Source organism: Cetorhinus maximus, chromosome 14, assembly GCF_964194155.1.
Source record: "Cetorhinus maximus chromosome 14, sCetMax3.hap1.1, whole genome shotgun sequence".
In the NCBI taxonomy this organism is placed as follows: Eukaryota; Metazoa; Chordata; class Chondrichthyes; order Lamniformes; family Cetorhinidae; genus Cetorhinus; species Cetorhinus maximus.
The window spans coordinates 42,570,429-42,590,686 of NC_135892.1; the positions used below are offsets into that span (position 1 = coordinate 42,570,429).

At 43.2% G+C, this 20,258-nt stretch overlaps 1 protein-coding gene and 1 long non-coding RNA gene across 2 annotated transcripts in view; one reads left to right on the plus strand and one right to left on the minus strand.

The window, feature by feature from the left end:
• Window positions 1-20,258, minus strand: part of LOC144689614 (AT-rich interactive domain-containing protein 1B-like) — a 198,522-nt gene that overhangs the window by 56,250 nt on the left and 122,014 nt on the right. The window contains exons 7-8 of the mRNA XM_078556841.1: window positions 18,845-19,051; window positions 11,526-11,730 (exon numbers count right to left, since the gene is read on the minus strand). Coding sequence (XP_078412967.1) covers window positions 11,526-11,730; window positions 18,845-19,051 — 412 coding nt within the window. The remainder of the gene's footprint in view (window positions 1-11,525; window positions 11,731-18,844; window positions 19,052-20,258) is intronic.
• The window catches only part of LOC144689623 (uncharacterized), a 66,796-nt gene continuing 58,071 nt past the window's right edge, over window positions 11,534-20,258 (plus strand). Inside the window, exon 1 of the long non-coding RNA XR_013578670.1 lies at window positions 11,534-11,631. This is a non-coding gene — a long non-coding RNA (uncharacterized LOC144689623). The remainder of the gene's footprint in view (window positions 11,632-20,258) is intronic.

Below are 20,258 nucleotides of genomic sequence, written 5' to 3' on the forward strand. Positions count from 1 at the left end.
CCAACATTGGCAACTAACTGACAATGTGGAAAATTGCCCAGGTATGTCCTGTCCACAAAAAGCAGGACAAATCCAATTCAGCCAATCACCACCCCATCAGCCTCCTCTCGATCATCAGCAAGTGATGGAAGGTGTCGTTGACAGTGCTTTCAAATGGCACTTACTCAGCAATAACCTGCTCACTGATGCTCAATTGGGTTCAACCAGGGCCATTTGACTCCTGACCTCTTCACAGCCTTGGTTCAAACGTGGACAAAAGAGCTGAAGTCCAGCAGTGAGGTGAGAGTGACTGCCCTTGACATCAAGTAGACCTAGCAAAACTGAAGTCAATGAGAATCAGGGGAAAACTCTCCATTGTTTGGCATCATACATAGCACAAAGGAAAATGTTTGAGGCCATCATCTCAGACCCAGGACATCGCAGAAAAACAATTTGTTCAAGGCATTTTAATGATCTATGTACCTGGATCTCCAAGTCTCTTTACACCGCCACCATTTCTAGTTTTTCACCACTTAGAAAGCATTCTGTTCTATCCTTTTTAAGTCTAATATAAGCCGATCTCACATTTATCTACACTTAAATCCATTTTCCACAGTTTTGCCCATTCACTATCAATATCTCTGTAATTTTACACTTCCATCTACACTGCTTATAATACTGCCTATCTTTGTGTTATCAGCAAATTTGGATATGTGGCCTTTGATCCCAACATCTCACTCACTCATAAAAACAGTGAATAGTTGAGGCCGCAACACAGATCCTTGGGGGTACCACTAACCACATTTGGCCAATTGGAGTATCTGCCTATTATCTCTACTCTCTGTCGCTTGATATATAATATGTGCCATATAATAGACTTGTTAGCAAAATTCAAGAAATGGTATTCAAAGGCAGTGGCAGCATGAATTGGCTAAGGGACAGAAAGTGGAGATTAACAGTGGACGGTTGTTATTCAGATTGGAGGGAAGTATTCAGTGAGGAGGGTAGCAACAGGTCTTCAAAAGGAAAAAAAGCTGAAAAGTTAAATTCCCGAGAGGAGTGATTGCCGTTGACACCAAGGCAACCTTGATCGAGTGTAGCATCAAGGCGCCCTAGTAAAATTGACACCATTAGGGATACTCTCCATTGGCTGGAGCCACACCTAGTACAAAGGAAGATGGCTGTGGTTGTCAGAGGCCAATTATATCAGCCCCAGGACATCACTACAGGTATTCTTAAGGATAGTGTCCTAGGCCAAAACAACTTCACTTGGTTCATCAATATCCTTTCCTAAATCATTAGGTCAGAAGTAGTAATGTTTGGGGATGATTGCACAATGTTCAGTTCCATTTACAATTCCTTGGTTAATGAAGCAGTCTGTGCCCACATGCAGTAAGATCCGGACAGGATTCAGGCTTGGGCTGATAAGTGGCAAGTAACTTCCATGTCACACAAGTGCCAGGCAATTACAATCTCCAGCAAGACAGAGTCTACCCACCTCCATTTGACATTCAAAGATGATACCATTGTTGAATCTCCCACTATCAAAATCTTGGAGGTTACCATTGACCAGAAACTTAACAGGACCAACAACAGATATAGTACTGTGGCTACAGGGAGCAGATCAGAGGGCGGGAATTCTGCTGCAAGTAACTCACCTCCTGACTGCCCAGAGCCTGCCCAGCATCTACAAGGCACTAGTCATAAAAATGATGCACTTGCCTGAATGAATGCATCTCCATCAACACTCAAAAAGCTTAACATCATCCAGGACAAAGCAGTACATATGATTGGCACCCCATCCAGCACCTTAAACATTCACTTCTATCACCACCGGTGCACAGTGTGTGCAGTGTGAACTTGATGGTGCTTCCCAGACCCATGGTTTCAATCACCTAGAAGGGCAAAGGCAGCAAGGGAACACCACATGGACTGCGGCAGTTCAAGGCAGTGGCTCACCACCACCTTCTCAAGTGCAATTAGGAATGTGCAATACATCCTGGCTTTGCCAGTGATGCCCAAATCTCATGAATTAATAAGAAAATTGGCTCTAACTTTCCTTTGACAATCCTTTTACTATTTACATATTTATAAAGGATACTAGTCATCTCATTCCTTACACGCTAGTTCCTCCACACACTCTTTGTCCCTATAATTTCCTTTTTCAGAACTCTGCACTTTCTGTAAGCAGTTTGGTTCTCTATTATGAACTTGACATTTATCTGAAGCCTACCCTTTTCTACTTCATCTAACCTCTATATCTTGACTCATCTGGGGGAGCTCTAGCTTTGGATGCCCAATTTTTCCCCCTCCTTGGAATTTGTCTAGACCTTACCTGAACCATCTGTTCTTTGAAGGCTTCTTATTGCTTCTTTACCTGCCAATCTTTCATTCCAATCCACCAGGGCCAGATCCCTTTACGTCACTGAAATTATCTCTCTTCGTGTTGTTACCTTCACCATTGATAATTTGTTGTCATTTCCGTAACTACTCTAAACCTAATTAAGCTGTGATCACTGTTTCCCAAATGCTGTCCCACTGAAACATGCTCCATATTATCCACTTTAGTCCCCAGAATTAGATCCAGCATGGCTTCCTTCCTTGTTGGTTGATCAATAAAATTCTCCTGTACAGAAATTCCTCTGCCTATTTGCCCTTTACACTGTTATTTTTCCAATCTATATTAGGATAGCTGAAGTCCCCCATTACCACTACTCGACTGTTCGTGCATCTTTCTGAAATTTGCTCCTGTATCTCTTTCTCTCTATTTGTGGGCTACACTACAGCCAGCAGTATGACGGTTCCTCTCTGTTCCTTAACTCCACCCAAATTAGATGCTGTCTTTCTTCAAGCACATCATCCCTTTCCAGTCTGCAACAATAATTTTCCTGGCTGTTCGCAATAGGCAGAGTACTGACTGCACTCAACCAGCCCATGCTTGCAAAACTCAGAACATAATGTCCAAAGTTAGATGTGATTCCACAAATGCTGAATAATCTCCTTGACTTCCACATCACCCCCAATCCTATCTGTTTCCTCCAATTTCTGGACGACTCTTTATTCTGATGTTTGTCTCTCCCATACCTCACTACACCTTGTTTCTCCTCTCTGATGTTTCATCCTGGTCCTCTATCCTTACCAAGTTAGTTTAACCCCCTACCAAACACAGTATTAGTTAATTTCCCTATGAGGACATTGGTCTCAGCCTTACAGAGGTGCAAACCATCCAACTTGTACAGGTCTTCCCACAGAACGGTCCCAATACCTCAGCAGTCTGAACTTCTCACTCCTTCTCCTGCCATGCATTAACCTGCTTGATCTTTCTGTTCCTATATCCACTAGTGCGTGGCACTGGGAGCAATCCAGGGCTTACCAGCTTGGAGGTCTGCTCTTTTAACTTCCTTGCTAGCTCCTGAAGCTCTGCCTGTCAGGTCTGAGCTCTTTTCTTAACAATGTCTTTGGTTCCAACATGGACCACAACCTCTAGATGTTTCCTACCATGCAAAATGTTCTCCACCCCTTCAGTGATGTCCTCTACATTGGTAGCAGGGAGGAAATGCACCATGTGAGACTCTTGTCAGCAGTTGCAGAAACTCCCGTCTCTCTCCACGGCTACTGAATCCCTTATAAGCACTAGTTGTGCCTCTGTGCAGTTATTTGCTCTACTGTAGTACGGAGCGGGGGGATTGGGGTGGGGGGGGGAGCCGGGTCACTCCTTTGAGGTGGTGTCACCCTCACAGGTTTTGAGCACTAGAAACTGGTTGGTGAGCACCTCACTCTGGCTCTTCTTCCTACCCTCCCAAATGGCCTTCTACTTGCTGTCCTCTTGAGCTTTATGTGGCTATGAGGTGGCTATTTCTTGGAACAAGAGATCGTGCTTGAACCTTTTCAAAAATCAATAGACCTCTGTTAGGTCCTGCCTCAGTCTTATCTTTTCTAGAGAGAAGAACTCCAGCTGTCCAGTTTTTCTTGATAGATGTATCATATCAATTTTAGTGTCATCCCTGTAAATGAAGGCGCGAGGGCACCTAAATTCATACCACTGGCTGGTATGCCAGTTTGCCGTACTATCGTGTCTAATCAGCCCATTTTCCCAGAGGCAGAATCTTTGGTAGATTAAGTAAGTTAATGGCCAGTTAAGGCCAATTATCAGAGGCCAACTGGAATTTTTGAACCCTCGCAGCCTGGGGAACAGGTCACCTGCCTGTAGATGACCTCCTTGCAGCAGACCGGGGAACCCAGCACTCCAGGCAGGCAGGCTTTGAGGCCTTCCCTGCCTGCCTGGTCACAACCATGGCCATGCTGTAAAGGGATATTCCCTCAATGGCCTGGCACTGTGATGATTTTTTAAATTCAAGATGGAGGTGCCTTTCCTCCTTCTTACTTGAAACGCAGGCTCCAACTGCTTCCCTTCTGGAGGGCCTCCTAATTGGCTGGTGAGCATACCTCCTGAATACTAATTGACCAATTCAGGGAAAATCACTGCCTGGTGACAATTTCTCACACAGTATGGGATCGGGGAACCCCACCATTATGGTCCCGAACCAAAACCCAAAATCCTGTCAATGGACACCAGAATTGTGCACAGTATTCCAAGTTTAGTATAATAAAAGCATAATCAAGTTTAACATAAATTCCCTGCTTTTGCATTCTATTCCGCTAGAAATGAACCCCAATGCTTTATTCAAATTTTTTATGGCTTTGCTAAACTGCTACTTTTAGTGATTTGCCTAGTTGAACTCCTAGCTCTCTTTCTCTCTCTACCCCATTTAGACACTTATTTTCCAGTATTCTGCTTATGAAGATACACCAGCTCATTTATCTATATTGAAATTAATTTATAATTTGCATGCCCACCTACAAGTTTGTTACTATCTTCTTGTATTGTGTCAGTCTTTCTCAGTATTAATTCTAATCCCAAATTGGCATTGTTTGCGAATTTTGTCTTTCCAATTCCAGAGTTCAAATTATTTATGCAAATAATGGGACCTCGTGTCTAATTTCGACAGAGCTGATGAGCTGTGCACAGTTGCTGGTGAATCATAATTGAAGATCAGGCCTCTGTTGGTGTTGCAGCAGTCCACAGGTAAGTGAGAAAGGCCAAGTGATTGGGCCTCAGGCCAGCATGGCCGGGTGAGGAAGTGACGGGTTCTGGGCTTGGGCTTGTAGGGGGTGGCCAGGGGGTAAGCTACACATTCAGCTAAGAATGGGGCCTTCCTACCTATTCATGTTGCTGTGCAAATTCAACACATGATGAGTGGAGTGCTGGGGTGACTGAAAATTGAAAACGGGTCCTACAGGATTCACAGGATCCCAAATTTAATATGTTATTTTGCACTCTAAATGTTGCGACTGTGCGCTCCTATTATCTGCATTATCCAATATGGTGGCACATTTGACCTGCCATATTGGAAGCTTAGTTGGCTGAAAAAATGGTGCTGTTTTGTAGCCTGTTTTCTAGGCCCACCTTTTTAAAAGAGGAGAGGAAAGGAGAAAATTGATGTAAAAAAGGTAAAATAGGGTAACAATGTTGTTACAGACTACTAGCTCATTGACACAAAACCACTGTACAAATCCTGACTGGCGCTCATTGTTTCTACAATCAGTAGTTTTATAATGCTGGCCAACCTAGGCATGGTACAACTCAGGCCGGTTTTTATTAGCAGTTTCAGATAGTTTAAAAATCAAGACAATCAGCAGCAGACCACACTAGTACACTGTGCCAGCAATCCAGAGGTTGGAAGCGACCACACACTATTTCATCCTAAATAGTAGCATAGAATAACTTCTTTAAAAAATCATATATGTATCAGAACTTCCCTGACCCAACACTTCATTCAGCAAAACACTTCAGACGTTATTCCTGCTCAAATTTCACAACAAAGATCAGATAGATAAAAAACACTGATGTCTTAATTACATGAAATTTAAAGAGATACATTTTACCATGGAGTTTTCTCTGAAAACTTGAAATTTTTCTGCCAAGTGTTATTGACATAGTAGCAGTTTCAAATTGCACCAATAATTTTGAACTGTGAAACCCTAGCAATACGTAACATGCATAATTTCGTGGCTGAAAGAGAAACTTGCTACAGACGACTATCGATGCTGATTTGTAAACAGCTGCAATGAGGTACACATCTGCTATCTGGGGTGACTATCATTCAGTCTTTTCTCTCTCACTATGGGGTCAACTGACAGCATGATTATGGCTAGAGTTTGGGTGCAAAGTCAGTCAGATAAACATTTAATCAAGCTGCACAGGTACTGAAACAATGTGAACGGAGAAAATGTACATTTATAAGAGAGAGTTCACATCTATTGCTGTTGTTTATCCAATCCAATGTTTACATGCAGCTGATTTTACACAATCTCCCTCTTTTAATGGATGTGTTGAAAAGATGTTCAGATATTGAGAAGGAAGAACTTGTGGATTGCAGCTTGTGTGTGACGTGCTTTCTGTGAAGAAATGGGCTTGTTTCAAATGAGGAGCGACTACAAAATGCATGAAAACATCAGCTATTTGTTCCATCACATTCATCTCATTGAATATGAATTCCTTTTGTGTTTTGAAGCATGGCCAGATGCAGCAGGTGTCAGTGTTGTGTTAACAAGAAAACAAAGTACACATTTATTATTCTCCCTTGACTCCACAGCAGGAAACCCTTTCATGGAGCCAAAATAGCCTAGCCCACCACTGCACCTGCAACTCATAATACATTAACCTGTTTCCAATCATGTATATTTATAGTGCACAGACTGGCGTTCATCATGGCCTCTAAACAGTGTTTCCACTGGGGATGGGGACGGCGACACGCACACATACACAATGACATCCTGAATCTTTGTTCAAACACAATTAATTCAACTTCTGTGATGACATGAGCTCCAAAGGGAACATAGTTTACAAATGCTTCATTATAATTTTCCTGTTTGAAGTCTGAGAAAGAATGTAAGTGTGCATAAAACTTTGGTTCTCTCTCTTCAGGTAATGTTCCCCTCTCCAAATCTGTTGTCATCACCACTTTCCTGAAAAAAACCCAACCCTTGACCCAGTGTCCTTGCACCCTACTGTGTTTCTAACCTCCCTTTCCTCTACAAAGCCCTTGAACGTACTATTGCCTCCCAAATCCATGCCCATTGACCTCGGAACTTCATGTCTGAATCCTTCTGTTCAGTTTTCCGTCCTGCCATAGCAATAAAACAGCTCTTATCAAAGTCACAAATGACAGCCTTTGTGACTGTAAACTATCCCTCCTAGTCCTTCTTGGCCAGTCTGCAGCCTTTGATATGATGGACCACACCATCCTCCTTCACCACTTCTCTGCTGCCTTTCAGTTGAGTGGGAACTGCATTCGGCTGGTTCAATTTTTTTCTATCTAAACGTTGAGAGAATCATCTGTAATAATGGCTTTTTTTCCCGCTGCTGTGCCAGTACCTCTAATGGTCCACACGGACTATTTATTATTGTCATGCTGCTCCTTGGCAACATCATTTGAAAACACAGCATCAATTTCCACACGCACGCTGAAGACACACAACTCTACATCACTACCACCTCTCTCTGCTGTCTTTAAAGTATCAAAATGCTTGACCAGTGCACGGATTAGAAATTTCTGCCAATTAAATATTTGGAAAACCAAGGTCATTCTCTTTGTCCCTGTTACAAACGCCCTCCCCTAGCCACTGATTCCAACCCTCTCCCTGGCAACTGTGTCAGACTGAATCCTGGCTGTTCCCAACCGTGGTGTCATACTTGATCCTGAGATGAGCTTCTTATCACACATTGGCATGATCACTAACACACCAATTTCCACCTCCATAACATCACCTTGCGTCAGCTCATTTGCTGGTTCTCATCCACGTCTTTACTGCCTCCAGATTTGACTTTTCCAAAGCACTTGACTGGCACCCACAATCTACCCAAACTCATCCAAAACTCTGCTATCCATGTCCTTACTCACCATGTTGTATTCACCCATCACACCTGTGCTCACTGACCATATAGGTTAAACAATGCATGATTTTTTTTTTTTATTCATTCAGGAATGTGGGCTTAGCTGGCTGGGCCAGCATTTATTGCCCATCCCTAGTTGCCCTTGAGAAGATGGTGGTGAGCTGCCTTCTTGAACCGCTGCAGTCCGTGTGGTGTAGGTACACCAACAGTGGTGTTAGGAAGGGAGTTCCAGGATTTTGGCCCAGTGACAGTGAAGGAACAGCAATATATTTCCAAGTCAGGATGGTGAATGACTTGGAGGGGAACTCCCAGGTGGTGGTGTTCCCATCTATCTGCTGCCCTTGTCTTTCTAGATATTAGTGGTCATAGGTTTGGAGGGTGCTGTCAAAGGAGCCTTGGTGAATTCCTGCAGTGCATCTTGGATAGTACACACTACTGCTACTGTGCATCGGTGGTGGAGGGAGTGAATGTTTGTGGATGTGGTGCCAATTAAGCGGGCTGCTTTGTCCTGGACGGTGTCAAGCTTCCTGAGTGTTGTGGGAGCTGCACTAATCCAGGTAAGTAGGGAGTATTCCATCACACTCCTGACTTGTGCCTTGTAGATGGTGGACAGGCTTTGGGGAGTCAGGAGGTGAGTTACTCGTCGCAGGATTCCTAGCTTCTGGCCTGCTCTTGTAGCCACGGTATTTATATGGCTGGTCCAGTTCAGTTTCTGGTCAATGGTAACCCCCAGGATGTTGAGTGGGGGATTCAGTGATGGTAATGCCATTGAACATCAAGGGGCGATGGTTGGATTCTCTCTTGTTGGAGATGGTCATTGCCTGACACTTGCGTGGCGCGAATGTTACTTGCCACTTGTCAGTCCAAGCCTGGATATTGTCCAGGTCTTGCTGCATTTGGACATGGACTGCTTCAGTATCTGAGGAGTCGCGAATCATTCGCAATTATGCAATCATCAGTGAACATCACCTCCTCTGACCTTATGATGGAAGGTAGATCATTGATGAAGCAGCTGAAGATGGTTGGGCCGAGGACACTATCCTGAGGAATTCCTGCAATTATGTCCTGGAGCTGAGATGATTCACGTCCAACAACCACAACCATCTTCCTTTGTGCTAGGTATGACTCCAACCAGCCAAGAGTTTTCCCCCTGATTCCCACTGACTCCAGTTTTGCTAGGGCTCTTTGATGCTACACTTAGTCAAATGTGGCCTTGATGTCAAGGGCAATCACTCTCACCTCACCTTGGGAGTTCAGCTCTTTTGTCCATGTTTGATCCAAGGCTGTAATGAGGTCAGGAGCTGAGTGGCTCTTGCGGAACCCAAACTGGGCGTCAGTGGGCAGGTTATTGCTCAGCAAGTGCTGCTTGATAGCAGTGTTGATGACCCCTTCCATTACTTTACTGATGATCGAGAGTAGACTGATGGGACGGTAATTGGCCAGGTTGGATTGCCCTGCTTTTTGTGTACAGGGCATACCTGGGCAATTTTCCACATAGCCGGGTAGAAGACAGTGTTGTAGCTGTACTGGAACAGCTTGGCTAGGGGTGCGGCAAGTTCTGGAGCACAAGTCTTCGGTACTATTGCTGGAATATTGTCAGGGCCCATAGCCTTTGCAGTATCCAGTGCCGTCAGCCGTTTCTTGATATCATGTGGAGTGAATCAAATTGGCTGAAGACTGGCATCTGTGATGCTCGGGATCTCTGGAGGAGGCTGAGATGGATCATCCACTCAGCACTTTTGGCTGAAGATCGTAGCAAATGCTTCAGCCTTATCTTTTGCACTGATGTGCTGGGCTCCTCCATCATTAAGGATGGGGATATTTGTAGAGCCTCCTCCTCCAGCGAGTTGTTTAACTGTCCACCACTATTCACGACTGGATGTGACAGGACTGCTGAGTTTAGATTTGATCCGTTGGTTGTGGATTGCTTAGCTCTGTCTGTCACTTGCTGCTTTATGCTGTGTGGCATAGCTTCACCAGGTTGACACCTCATTTTTAGATAGGCATGGTGTTGCTCCTGGCATGCCCTCCTGCGGCAGGTAGGTTGGTGAGGATGAGGTCAAGTATGCTTTTCCCTCTTGCTGGTTCCCTCATCACCTGCCGCAGACCTAGTCTAGCAGCTATGTCATTTAGGACTCGGCCAGCTCGGTTAGTCGTGGTGCTACTGAGCCACTTTGGGTGATGGACATTGAAGTTCCCCACCCAGAGTACATTCTGTGCCCCTGCCACCCTCAGTGCTTCCTCCAAGTGGTGTTCAACATGGAGGAGCACTGATTCATCAGCTGAGGGAGGGTGGTATGTGGTAATCAGCAGGAGGTTTCCTTGCCCATGTTTGACCCGATGCCATGAGACTTCATGAGGTCCAGATTCGATGTTGAGGATTCCCAGGGCAACTCCCTCCCGACTGTTTACCACTGTGCCACCACCTCTGCTGGTCTGTCCGGCCAATGGGACAGGATGTACCCAGGGATGATGATGGTGGTGTCTGGGACATTATCTGTAAGATATGATTCCGTGAGGATGACTATGTCAGGCTGTTGCTTGTGAGACAGCACTCCCAATTTTGGCACAGGCTCCCAGTTAGGAAGGAGAAATTTGCAGGGTCGACAGGGCTGGGATTGCCATTGTCATTTCCATTGCCTAGGTTGATGCCGGGTGGTCTGTCAGTTTCATTCCTTTTTTGTGACTTTGTGGCGGTTTGATACAACTGAGGGCTTGCTTGGCCATTTCAGAGGGCATTTAAGAGTCAACCACATTGCTGTGAGTCTGGAGTCACACGTGGGCCAGACCCAGGTAAGGACAACAGATTTCCTTCCCTAAAGGACATTAGTGAACCAAGTGGGTTTTTACAACAATCGACAATGGTTTCATGGTCATCATTAGACTTTTAATTGCAGATTTTTATTGAATCTGTGAGGGTGTCTATGTCAGGCTGTTGCTTGACTAGTCTGTGAGACAGCTCTCCCAATTTTGGCACTAGCCTCCAGGTGTTATTAAGGAGGACTTTGCAGGGTCGACAGGGCTGAGACTGCCATTGTCATTTCCGGTACCCCATTGAATTTTTATTAAAATTCTCATCCTTGCTTTCAAATGCCTTCATGGCTTTGCCTCTCCCCAGCCCTGTAATCTCCTCCAGCCCCACAACCCTCTGAGATATCTGTGCTCCTCTAATTCAGGCCTCTTGTGCATCTCCAATTTTAATTGCTACACCATTGGAGGCCTTGCCTACAGCAGTCTAGGCCTTAAGCTCTGGAATACCCTCCCTAAACCCCTCTGCCTCTCTTTCCTACTTTTAAGATTGTCCTTAAAATCTACCTCTTAGACAAAGCCTTTGGACATCTGCTCGAATATCTACTTATGTGGCTCAGTGTCAACCTTTGCTTTATAATGCTTGTGAGGCACCTTGAGACATCGTCTTACATTAAAGGGGCTATATAAATACAAGTTGTCAATAAACAAGTAAGCAAGAGTTACAAGAAGCTGGCAGCTCAAATGCTTTATCACCATAGTTTACAAACAACTTGTATTTATGCCAACACAGTGAAAACACTGGAACTTTACCAGAAACCCAGTGCTAGCCAGTACTCACCAGGAGAAGGCGGTTGTATCTTGGGCTGTTTTTTGGATTCAGCAGAACTGAAGATCTCAGGTGGGGGCTCCTCTCCGCGTTCAATCTTACATTCAAAGGCAAACAGGTACTGAATGTACTGCTTCTTTAGTGAGCTGGCTGCACTGCTTGACGTGCCTACACTCAGGGCCGTTGCCAGTTCGCGCCATTTTTTGTTTTTGTTAACCTAGGGAGATTATGTTAAAATTAATGAGAATCTGATTGAATATTGTCAAATACTTTCAGCATAACTCCATGATAAATCATTTAGTAGAATCCGAATGACAATATTCAACTGATAAGTTATGTGTACTTCAGCTTTACTAAACAGCTTTTCTCAGTTTTGAGGGTCCAAAACATCTTCAAAGAAGGAACTTTAGGATTTGGATTGGGCTGGGGCTCAGAGGTGGTGTGCAACAAAAGGACTAAAAAGAATGTAAAGCTCAATAGTCACAACATGGAGAACTGCAAACTCCAGCTGCCTAAAACTTTGACCGACCTAAATGCGTACTGTCCCATTTGATCAGACTAACTAGTTGGCATGGTGTAAGCAAGAGGTTCCCTACTTTTTGGGTGAAGGGTTAGGAGGAAATAGGCAACTGACTTTGTGTTCTCTTGAATGAGTTTAGATCAGGCTTGTCCAACTGGCAGCCAGTGGGCCGGATTCTGACCTGAGCCTTCTGGATTCAGCCCACCAAACTTGTTGGCCTTCCAACTGAATTAATGTGAGAAACGATGTAAAGCTGCTCATTCAATCGCAGGCTGATCACTAGAAAGCCTATGAGCAGCAAATGCAAGAGCTTGTGATTGGACGAGCAGAAAACAACAGAAAGGTAAGTTTTCACGCTAAATTCCAGGGCCTGGAGTGAGTGGGTGCCGGGAGGAGCCAAAGCGAGAAAGCAGGGGGGTTGTGGGTGGGATAGCTGGACCCCAGGGTCTGGGGGCTCAGAGTGCCAGAGCGAGAGTGGGGCCCAGAGCGATAACAGGGCCCGAGGGAGACAGTGTGAGAGCGGGGTGGGAGGACAAGGGGTGAGACTGGGGGAACTGTAGCCAGAGCAGGGCCCACTGGAGTGTGTGAGAGTGAGGAGTGAGGGAGTGGAGAGTGTGTGAGAGGGGACTGTGTGAGTGCGAGAGTGAGAGAGGGGAAAGTGTGTGTGTGTGTGAGAGAGAGAGGGAGCGAGCATGTGTGTATGTATGTCTGGCTTACGCCCAGTCTCAGGGTTCTCATTCTCCTTCACCGTCACACACCGACTTGCACTCTCACCCACTCTCACAATGGGTGAGGGTGAGTGAGTGGCCACACACACTCTTACCATCTCACACTCTAATAGTCATCTTTATTTATTATATCTTTAAAAAATTGTCAGTTTATTGCTTTGACTTCTTTTCTGCTCGGCAAGTTGAGGGTTTTGCTCGGCAGGTTTCACACCTCGGCTTTATTTTTGAAATTCATGTTTAATGTTGTGCCAAGCTTTATCTTTCCATTCTGGCAGGAAGAATAAAACAGAAGCATATTATCTAAATGGTGAGAGACTGTGGAGCTCTGAGATGCAGAGAGATTTGGGTGTCTTAGTGCATGAATCGCAAGGCTAGTATGCAGGTACAGCAAATAATTAGGAAAGCTAATAGTGTGTTATCATTTATTGCGAGGGGAATTGAACACAAAAGTAGGGAGGTTATGTTTCAGCTATACAGAGCGCTAGCGAGGCCATGGCTGGAGCACTGTGTACAGTATTGGTCACATTATTTAAGGAAGGATGTAAATGCATTGGGGGCAATTCAAAGAAGGTTTACCAGACTAATACCTGGAATGGGCAAGTTGTCTTATGAGGAAGGGTTGAACAGGCTACACCTGTGTCCGCTGGAATTTAGAAGAATAAGGGGTGACTTGATTGAAACATATAAGAGCCTGAGAAGTCTTGACAGGGTGAATGTGGAGAGGATGTTTCCTCTTGTGGGAGAATCTAGAACTAGGGGTCACTGTTTAAAAATAAGGGGTCGCCCAGTGAAAATGGAGATGAGGCAAAATGTTTTCACTCTGAGGGCCGTAAGTCTTTGAAACTCTCTTCCTGAAAAGGCAGTGGAAGTAGAGTCTTTGAATATTTTTAAGGCAGAGGTGGATAGATTCTTGGTAAGCAAGGGGGTGATAGGTTAGTGGGGGTAGGCGGGATGCAGATTGAGGTTACTATGAGATTAGTCATGATCTTATTATATGGCAGAGCAGGCTCGAGGGGCTGAATGGCCTACACCTGCTCCTTGCTCATATGTTCGTATGTTTCCAAATTTGCTCGTTAGCCGCTTGAGTGAGAAAAATATTGAAATGTGGCCCCCCATGTGAAAAGGTTGGAAAATCTGACCTTCAAAGTTTATGGCGGGAGGGGTGTTCCTTTCCAGTTTTATCTTAATATTATTATTTATTCCTCAATAAATTTTTAATTAATACAGCTGGGAGATCTTTAAGAATTTCATAAAAAAAGGCATTTAGGCCTCATGTTTCTAGTGTATTTCTGCCCAGATTCAAACAAAATAGTACTGAAGGTCATGGAATTTTAAGCATAAATGGTTTGCAGCCATGACCAATTTATGTTGGAGTATCGATTATTTACGCTGGATCAAAAAATCCAGATGACTAAAGTAATCAGTTATTGCCCACAAAATTAGCTACGCCCCAAAACTGAAATACGGCATTTCCACCAACTACAACTGTTTGCAGTGTTTGTCACATTGTGTCCAGAACCTGGGGCGTCCATGCACATTAATTCAGCAGTAATCATCTGACCTGCAGTGACCAGCTGTCAGCTGAAGAATGACCCAGGTCTCTTACACTTTCCGCTGCAATTTCTTTAAAAAGAAGCCTGTAGAGTTTTATGCACCAGAATTAAACTCTGTTTGAAGAAGTCAGTCTTAGTCTTTATCTTTATTGTCAAGCAGCTATTGGAACTCTTAACAGTGGTAGTAGATGATAATTGTTGCTTGTAAGTAAAAGATTGGAAACTAAGCTTTCTTCAGACAAAAGACTGTACTTAGAGTTTACTTTAAGGGAAGAGTGGTTTGGAGTCACTTAAAAAAAATGGCTGAATCAAAATGTACAGTATGGGGATAAACCCACCGATGTTTTCTGAGCGTCAACCATATGAACAGTGGAAGAATGACGTAACCATGTGGACATGGGTTACGTCCTTGCCAAAGAAAAAACAGGGAATGGCCTTGGCACTTTCGTTACTGTACGAAAGCAAAACAAGATGCAAAGCGTTTTCAGAGTTGGAGCCTGAGCATTTGGGCATGGATGAAGGTTTGGAAAAATTATTCGATTTTATGGATAGGATTTATCAAAAAGGTGACGTTTTAAATGCCTACAAGGCATGGTCAGATTTTGACAAATTCAGAAAGTTGGAGGATAGTTCCATAGAAGATCACATACTGGAATTCAGTAGACTTTATGCAAGATTGCAAAAAATCGTATGGGAATTCCCCAATCAGTGCTGGCGTTTAAGTTACTAAACTGTGCCACTGTATCGAATATGGAAAGACTTCTAGTTTTGATGGGAGTTAAATTTGCGGAAAGATACACACAATAGAACAGGTGTCAGAAGCTCTAAGAAAATTCCTTGGAAAACATTCCTTTCCAGCATTGTTCATGGTGCAAATGGGTCATTTGGTGGTGAGACAGAAAATGGAGGATACAATGTTAAGGGGATGGAGGTGATCTAGAAACAGGACACAGGCGTCAGTACGAAAGGAGATTTGTAACTAGAAACAATGAGGACAGAAACACCTTTGACAATTATGGCAGGAGAAAAGAATTGGGGAATTACAACAAAAGGATGAACTCCAAAAATGCCAGGGTGTTTTAGATACAATTCAGAATACCATTATGCAATGAATTGTCCTAAACGATATAATGTGTTCGAAATTAGACATGAGACAGAAGACTCGGAAGATGATGATGGAGATATTGACCAAAGAGAGGGCATTGTATTAGTTATAAGAAGTTTCAGCCCGGTGACGAATGGCTCGGTTGTAGAGTCCTTCAACTGTGTGGTGCTAGATAATGGATCCACGTCTACAGTATGTGGAATAGACTGGTTAGAATGCTACCTGGACTTCTTAAATGACAAGGATGGGAATAAGGTCGAGGAATTTGAGAGTCCTACCAGTTTTAGATTTGGAGATGATAATACCTTAAAATCTTTAAAAAGGGTAGTGATTCCCTGTAAGATAGCTGGAGTCAATCACTTCATCAGTATGGATGTAGTGTCTAGTGAAATACCATTACTGTTGAGCAGGCCATCAATGAAGAAAGCGCAAATGAAGCTGGACATGGAATACGACAAGGCTTGGAAAACCTATGGCTTTACAGTTTACACAATCTGGACACTATTCCTTTCATGAAACCTAACTTTTTTACTAAGGAAATTAAAGAGGTGCTATTAGCGTCAGGGGATAGGAATTTAGAAAACAAAAAATTAATTGTGTTAAAATTGCATTGGCAGTTTTCCCACCCTTCTTCCCAAAGGTTAAAATTTTCACTAAGGGATGCAGGATTAAGGAATGGAGAGTACAATAAACTTATAAAGAAGATAAGTGATAGATATGATATATGTAAGAAATACAGAAGGACACTGTCGCATGGAGAAAGAAAACATGTTGAAAGACCTTCACACACTACAAAATTACCTCAGGTCAAAGTTTGTACCTCTGGAAAAATATGAAGAGAACAAGAAAGAATTCAGCACTTCTCTGAACAAACTGAAGAATCAGTTGGCAGAGAAGACACAACAATGTTCAATTTTCCAGGAGGCAGCAAACGAATACAAAAGAGAGATGGAAGAGCTGAAGAATCAGCTAAATGAAACCAAAGAGGCTTTGGAAGCAAAAGTCCCAGAATTTTCCAAGGAGCAGACAGATAATGAAATTTTGGGAGACTCAGCCACTGAGCTCAGACAAGTTGAGCTTGCCTGAAGTCAAAAAGGCGGCTGAGATTAAAGTCTGCACTAGAAAGAAGGTGGCACGTAGAAAGATGATACAGAAATACTAATCAGGCCTTAATTCTGGCAGCATATGAATACACTTTCCTACATAGGCCTGGCATTCAAACCGCAAACGCCAAAGCCCTTAGTCGTTTGCCTTTACAAGAAAATGAAAGCACGTCTCAGTTCCACAGGAACTTGTCTTACTGTTAAATTTCTTAGATTCCTCGCCGGTATGTGCTTGAGATCAGAGACTTGACAAATCGGGACCCAGTCCGATCTCAAGTTCAAGAGAAAGTGCTACATGTTTGGTCACAGGAGCCCATATCTGATGAAATAAAACTGTACTTCAACAAAAGACATGAACTAACCAGCCAGGATGGCATCCTATTGTGGGGAGCACGAATGATAGTTCCTCCAAAGGGAAGAGAGCCACTTTTTGTTGAACTACAGTGCCCATCCAGGAATTTCCCAAATGTAGACCATATCACGCAGCTATCTATGGTGGCCTGGGATGGATGGCGAAATAGAGAGTTTAGTAAAGCACTGTTTGCAATGTCAGCAACTGCAAAAGTTGCCAGTGACAGCTCCATTACACTCATGGAAATGGCCAGGTAGACCCTGGGCACAGTTACACATCGACTACATTGGCCTTTCCTGGGGACAACGTTTCTGCTCATTGTCAATGCCCATTCAAAATGGTTGGACGTATATGAGGTGAAGTCACCAGCGTCAGGTGTTACAATTGAGAAATTACGAGAGTGTTTTGCCATTCATGGACTACCAGAAGTAGTCGTTTCCGATAACAAACTATCGGAATGCCGGCACGGCATTTGCAGTGCTGAGTTTCAATGGTTTATCAGCCTCAACAGTATCACTCATGTGAAAACTGCACCGTACAACCCTTCCTCAAACAGACTGGCCGTAGGGCAGTTCAAACGTTCAAGACAGGCATGAAAAAGCTAGCTGGTGATTCCTTAGCAACCAAGCTAGGACGCTTTCTTTTTCATTACAGGACTACCCCTCATACAACAACAGGTGCCACACCTGCGGAGTTATTGTTGAAACACCGTTTCAGGATGAGATTGAGCTTAATAATGCTGAATTTAGAGGGGAAGATGGAAAGGAGGTAGGGAAGCCAGAAAAATAGGCATGGCTGGCATACTCGTGAGAGGAAATTTATTGTGTCAGAGCTGATATACGTGAAAAACTTCGGGGAAGGACCAAAGTGGTTACTGGGTGAATTAAGTGCAGTAACTGGACCTCTATCTTACCATGTGAGATGGAAGGCAGGATCATCTGTAAACATGTGAACCATTTAAGGAAGAGAAAGACAAATCATCAAGATATGGTTCCACCAGTGACCATGACCAGGTCTGCGTTTCCTGTTGAGGATACTCAACTCAGGACTGACATGCCTGATGTTCCTGTAAGAGTTGAGGATACAGAACTGTAAGTGCCCACCGAAGCACCTGATGTTCAGGCAACTCCGGAAAAGGAGTTTCCTGACAAAGAACCTGAAGTTGTGGAGCTGCGACATTCCACACATATCAGGAAACCACCTGAAAGACTGAATTTGTAAATTCCTTACCCAGTGTAAATATTATGTTGTCTTGAAAAATATGTACTTGTAAATACAATATGTATAGCCAAGTTAAAGGGGGAGGGATGTATTAATTATGGTTTTATTTAGTGTGTGATGTACCTTTAAGAATAATACTTGTTTGGAGAGATCACATGATCTGTAGTAACCAATAGGAGAGTAGCACAGGCCACCTCTGCAGTCAGTGTGGAGATATAGAGTTGGAGTTGAAAGCACACATATTTGCTGCTGAGTACATTGTAAATAAATAAATGTTTCCATCCAAGAAGTGTCTGCAGTTCAACTCTATTGTTAATAGTCCCACTCGGCCACCCAAAACAGATTGGTTATTCTTAGTAGGTATAGATGCACAACAAAAATAATAGCATGGCTATAATTTGCATAATGTCTTTTTTTTTACTTCAGTGAGACTACAAGAATGCAGCGAAATTTACCTGCATACAGATACTAATGCAGTGGTCAAACAGCCAGGCAACATTTGCAAGACAAGCCTTTATATTTTGCCCTTTTCCTGTACTGCAGCAAGATTCTTTGAAACATTTTGAATGTTTTACTGTTGCACTGTTAGTTAGGTTTCAAATTAATGGACAGCCATTTCTCCACAAGTTAAACTTGTATCAATTCACAAAATGCATGTTTCATAGCAACAAAGTCCAAATGTCAGCCAAAACCTAACCAACAAATAATTCTAAACCACCAAAAGACTAACAGTATTGCTCAGTGCCTACCTGTGCCAGACCACCAATTTCCTTAACACAGATGTAAAGTCGGTAAAGGTCCAATGGCTTCTTGCCCACAGCAGGTAAAGTGACCACTGGCGTTCCTCTTTCCTCCATGAAGGACAGATAACGGTCTATCCACATCTTGCGTTCCTGTTCACTCCCCAGCTCATACAGCTTGGTTATCTTCTCACCAGTTGTGGAAGAGTTTGATTTCTGCAATGAGCAGGCACAATCAAGCAGGAAATAAGAAGTCATTTTTCTAATTACAAAAAATGATCTTACTCCTTGAAAAAAACAACAGCAAGGAATGAAGGCTACTGGTTCTGGCAGAAATCAAGTAAACAGTCTATTATTGTGTTTCCATTTTAATGCTCAAAGCTCTCACATTTCATCAGTGTAACAATCAGAACTTTAGAGCTCAATAATTCGGGTGTGTGGCCACAGGCCAAACAAAAATCTTAAATACTTATGTCTCTATACTTGTTCATCATCCAATAATATACTGTTACCATCAAATGCAATTACAAATTTAACCATCTCAGTCTAGGTCATATCTAACCCCAAACTGCTTCCCTAGTTTCAGATCACAACAGAAAATGCTCTTAACATTATTAAAACCTTTCTTTGTCACTGAGCTGAAGTTCTGATCTGCTAGGTCAATTAAGGCAAGTGCAATGTTGATTTTTTTTTTGGTCAGGCATGCACTGTGGCCACCTGATCTAATAAGAGTAACAAACTATGATTTGGATATGGATTATATCATCATTCTAGATGGAATGGAAACATAACCCTTTTGTACTTCAGTTTTTTCAATTTGGACCTCTTTATTCTGAGGTCCACTACTGTGAACACATCAGTTACATTAGGCTAAATGGCCTTTGTTAATCACTGGATATTCTTATGATTGCATGAGTCACTTGTGAATTAACAACATGGAACATAATGCACTTCTTTGGTTTGGCACAGCTTGCATTTTTTTCCCCAACTAAAACCAGATCTGGGCTGTCACCTTGCTGCAAGGTATCTTTATAGAATGGTCAGGCATCAAAAAGCAATCATCTAAGAATGAAGTACTTGAATATAGGCAAAATTGGATAAATTAAAGTTATAAAATCATAATGAATCATGCTACAGGATGAACATGATTAAGTTATGATTTCATTTTTGCACTAAAAATTACTAGACCTAAAAATACCACAGCATCTTTGCTTTGTTGCGGTCAGGTAGTAGATTTTGCTTTGTGCACACACCAGGGGGATAAAATTACTCTTCAGAGAGCAGAAAAGGGTGAAAGTGAAGTCAATGGAAAAGAAAATCGGGCAGTGCAAGAAGGGCTGCCAATTCACTATCGCCCATTTTGTGCTACTGCTGAAGACCAATTTCACCTCTGCCATTTCATTTAGATTCTCAATATTAGTAA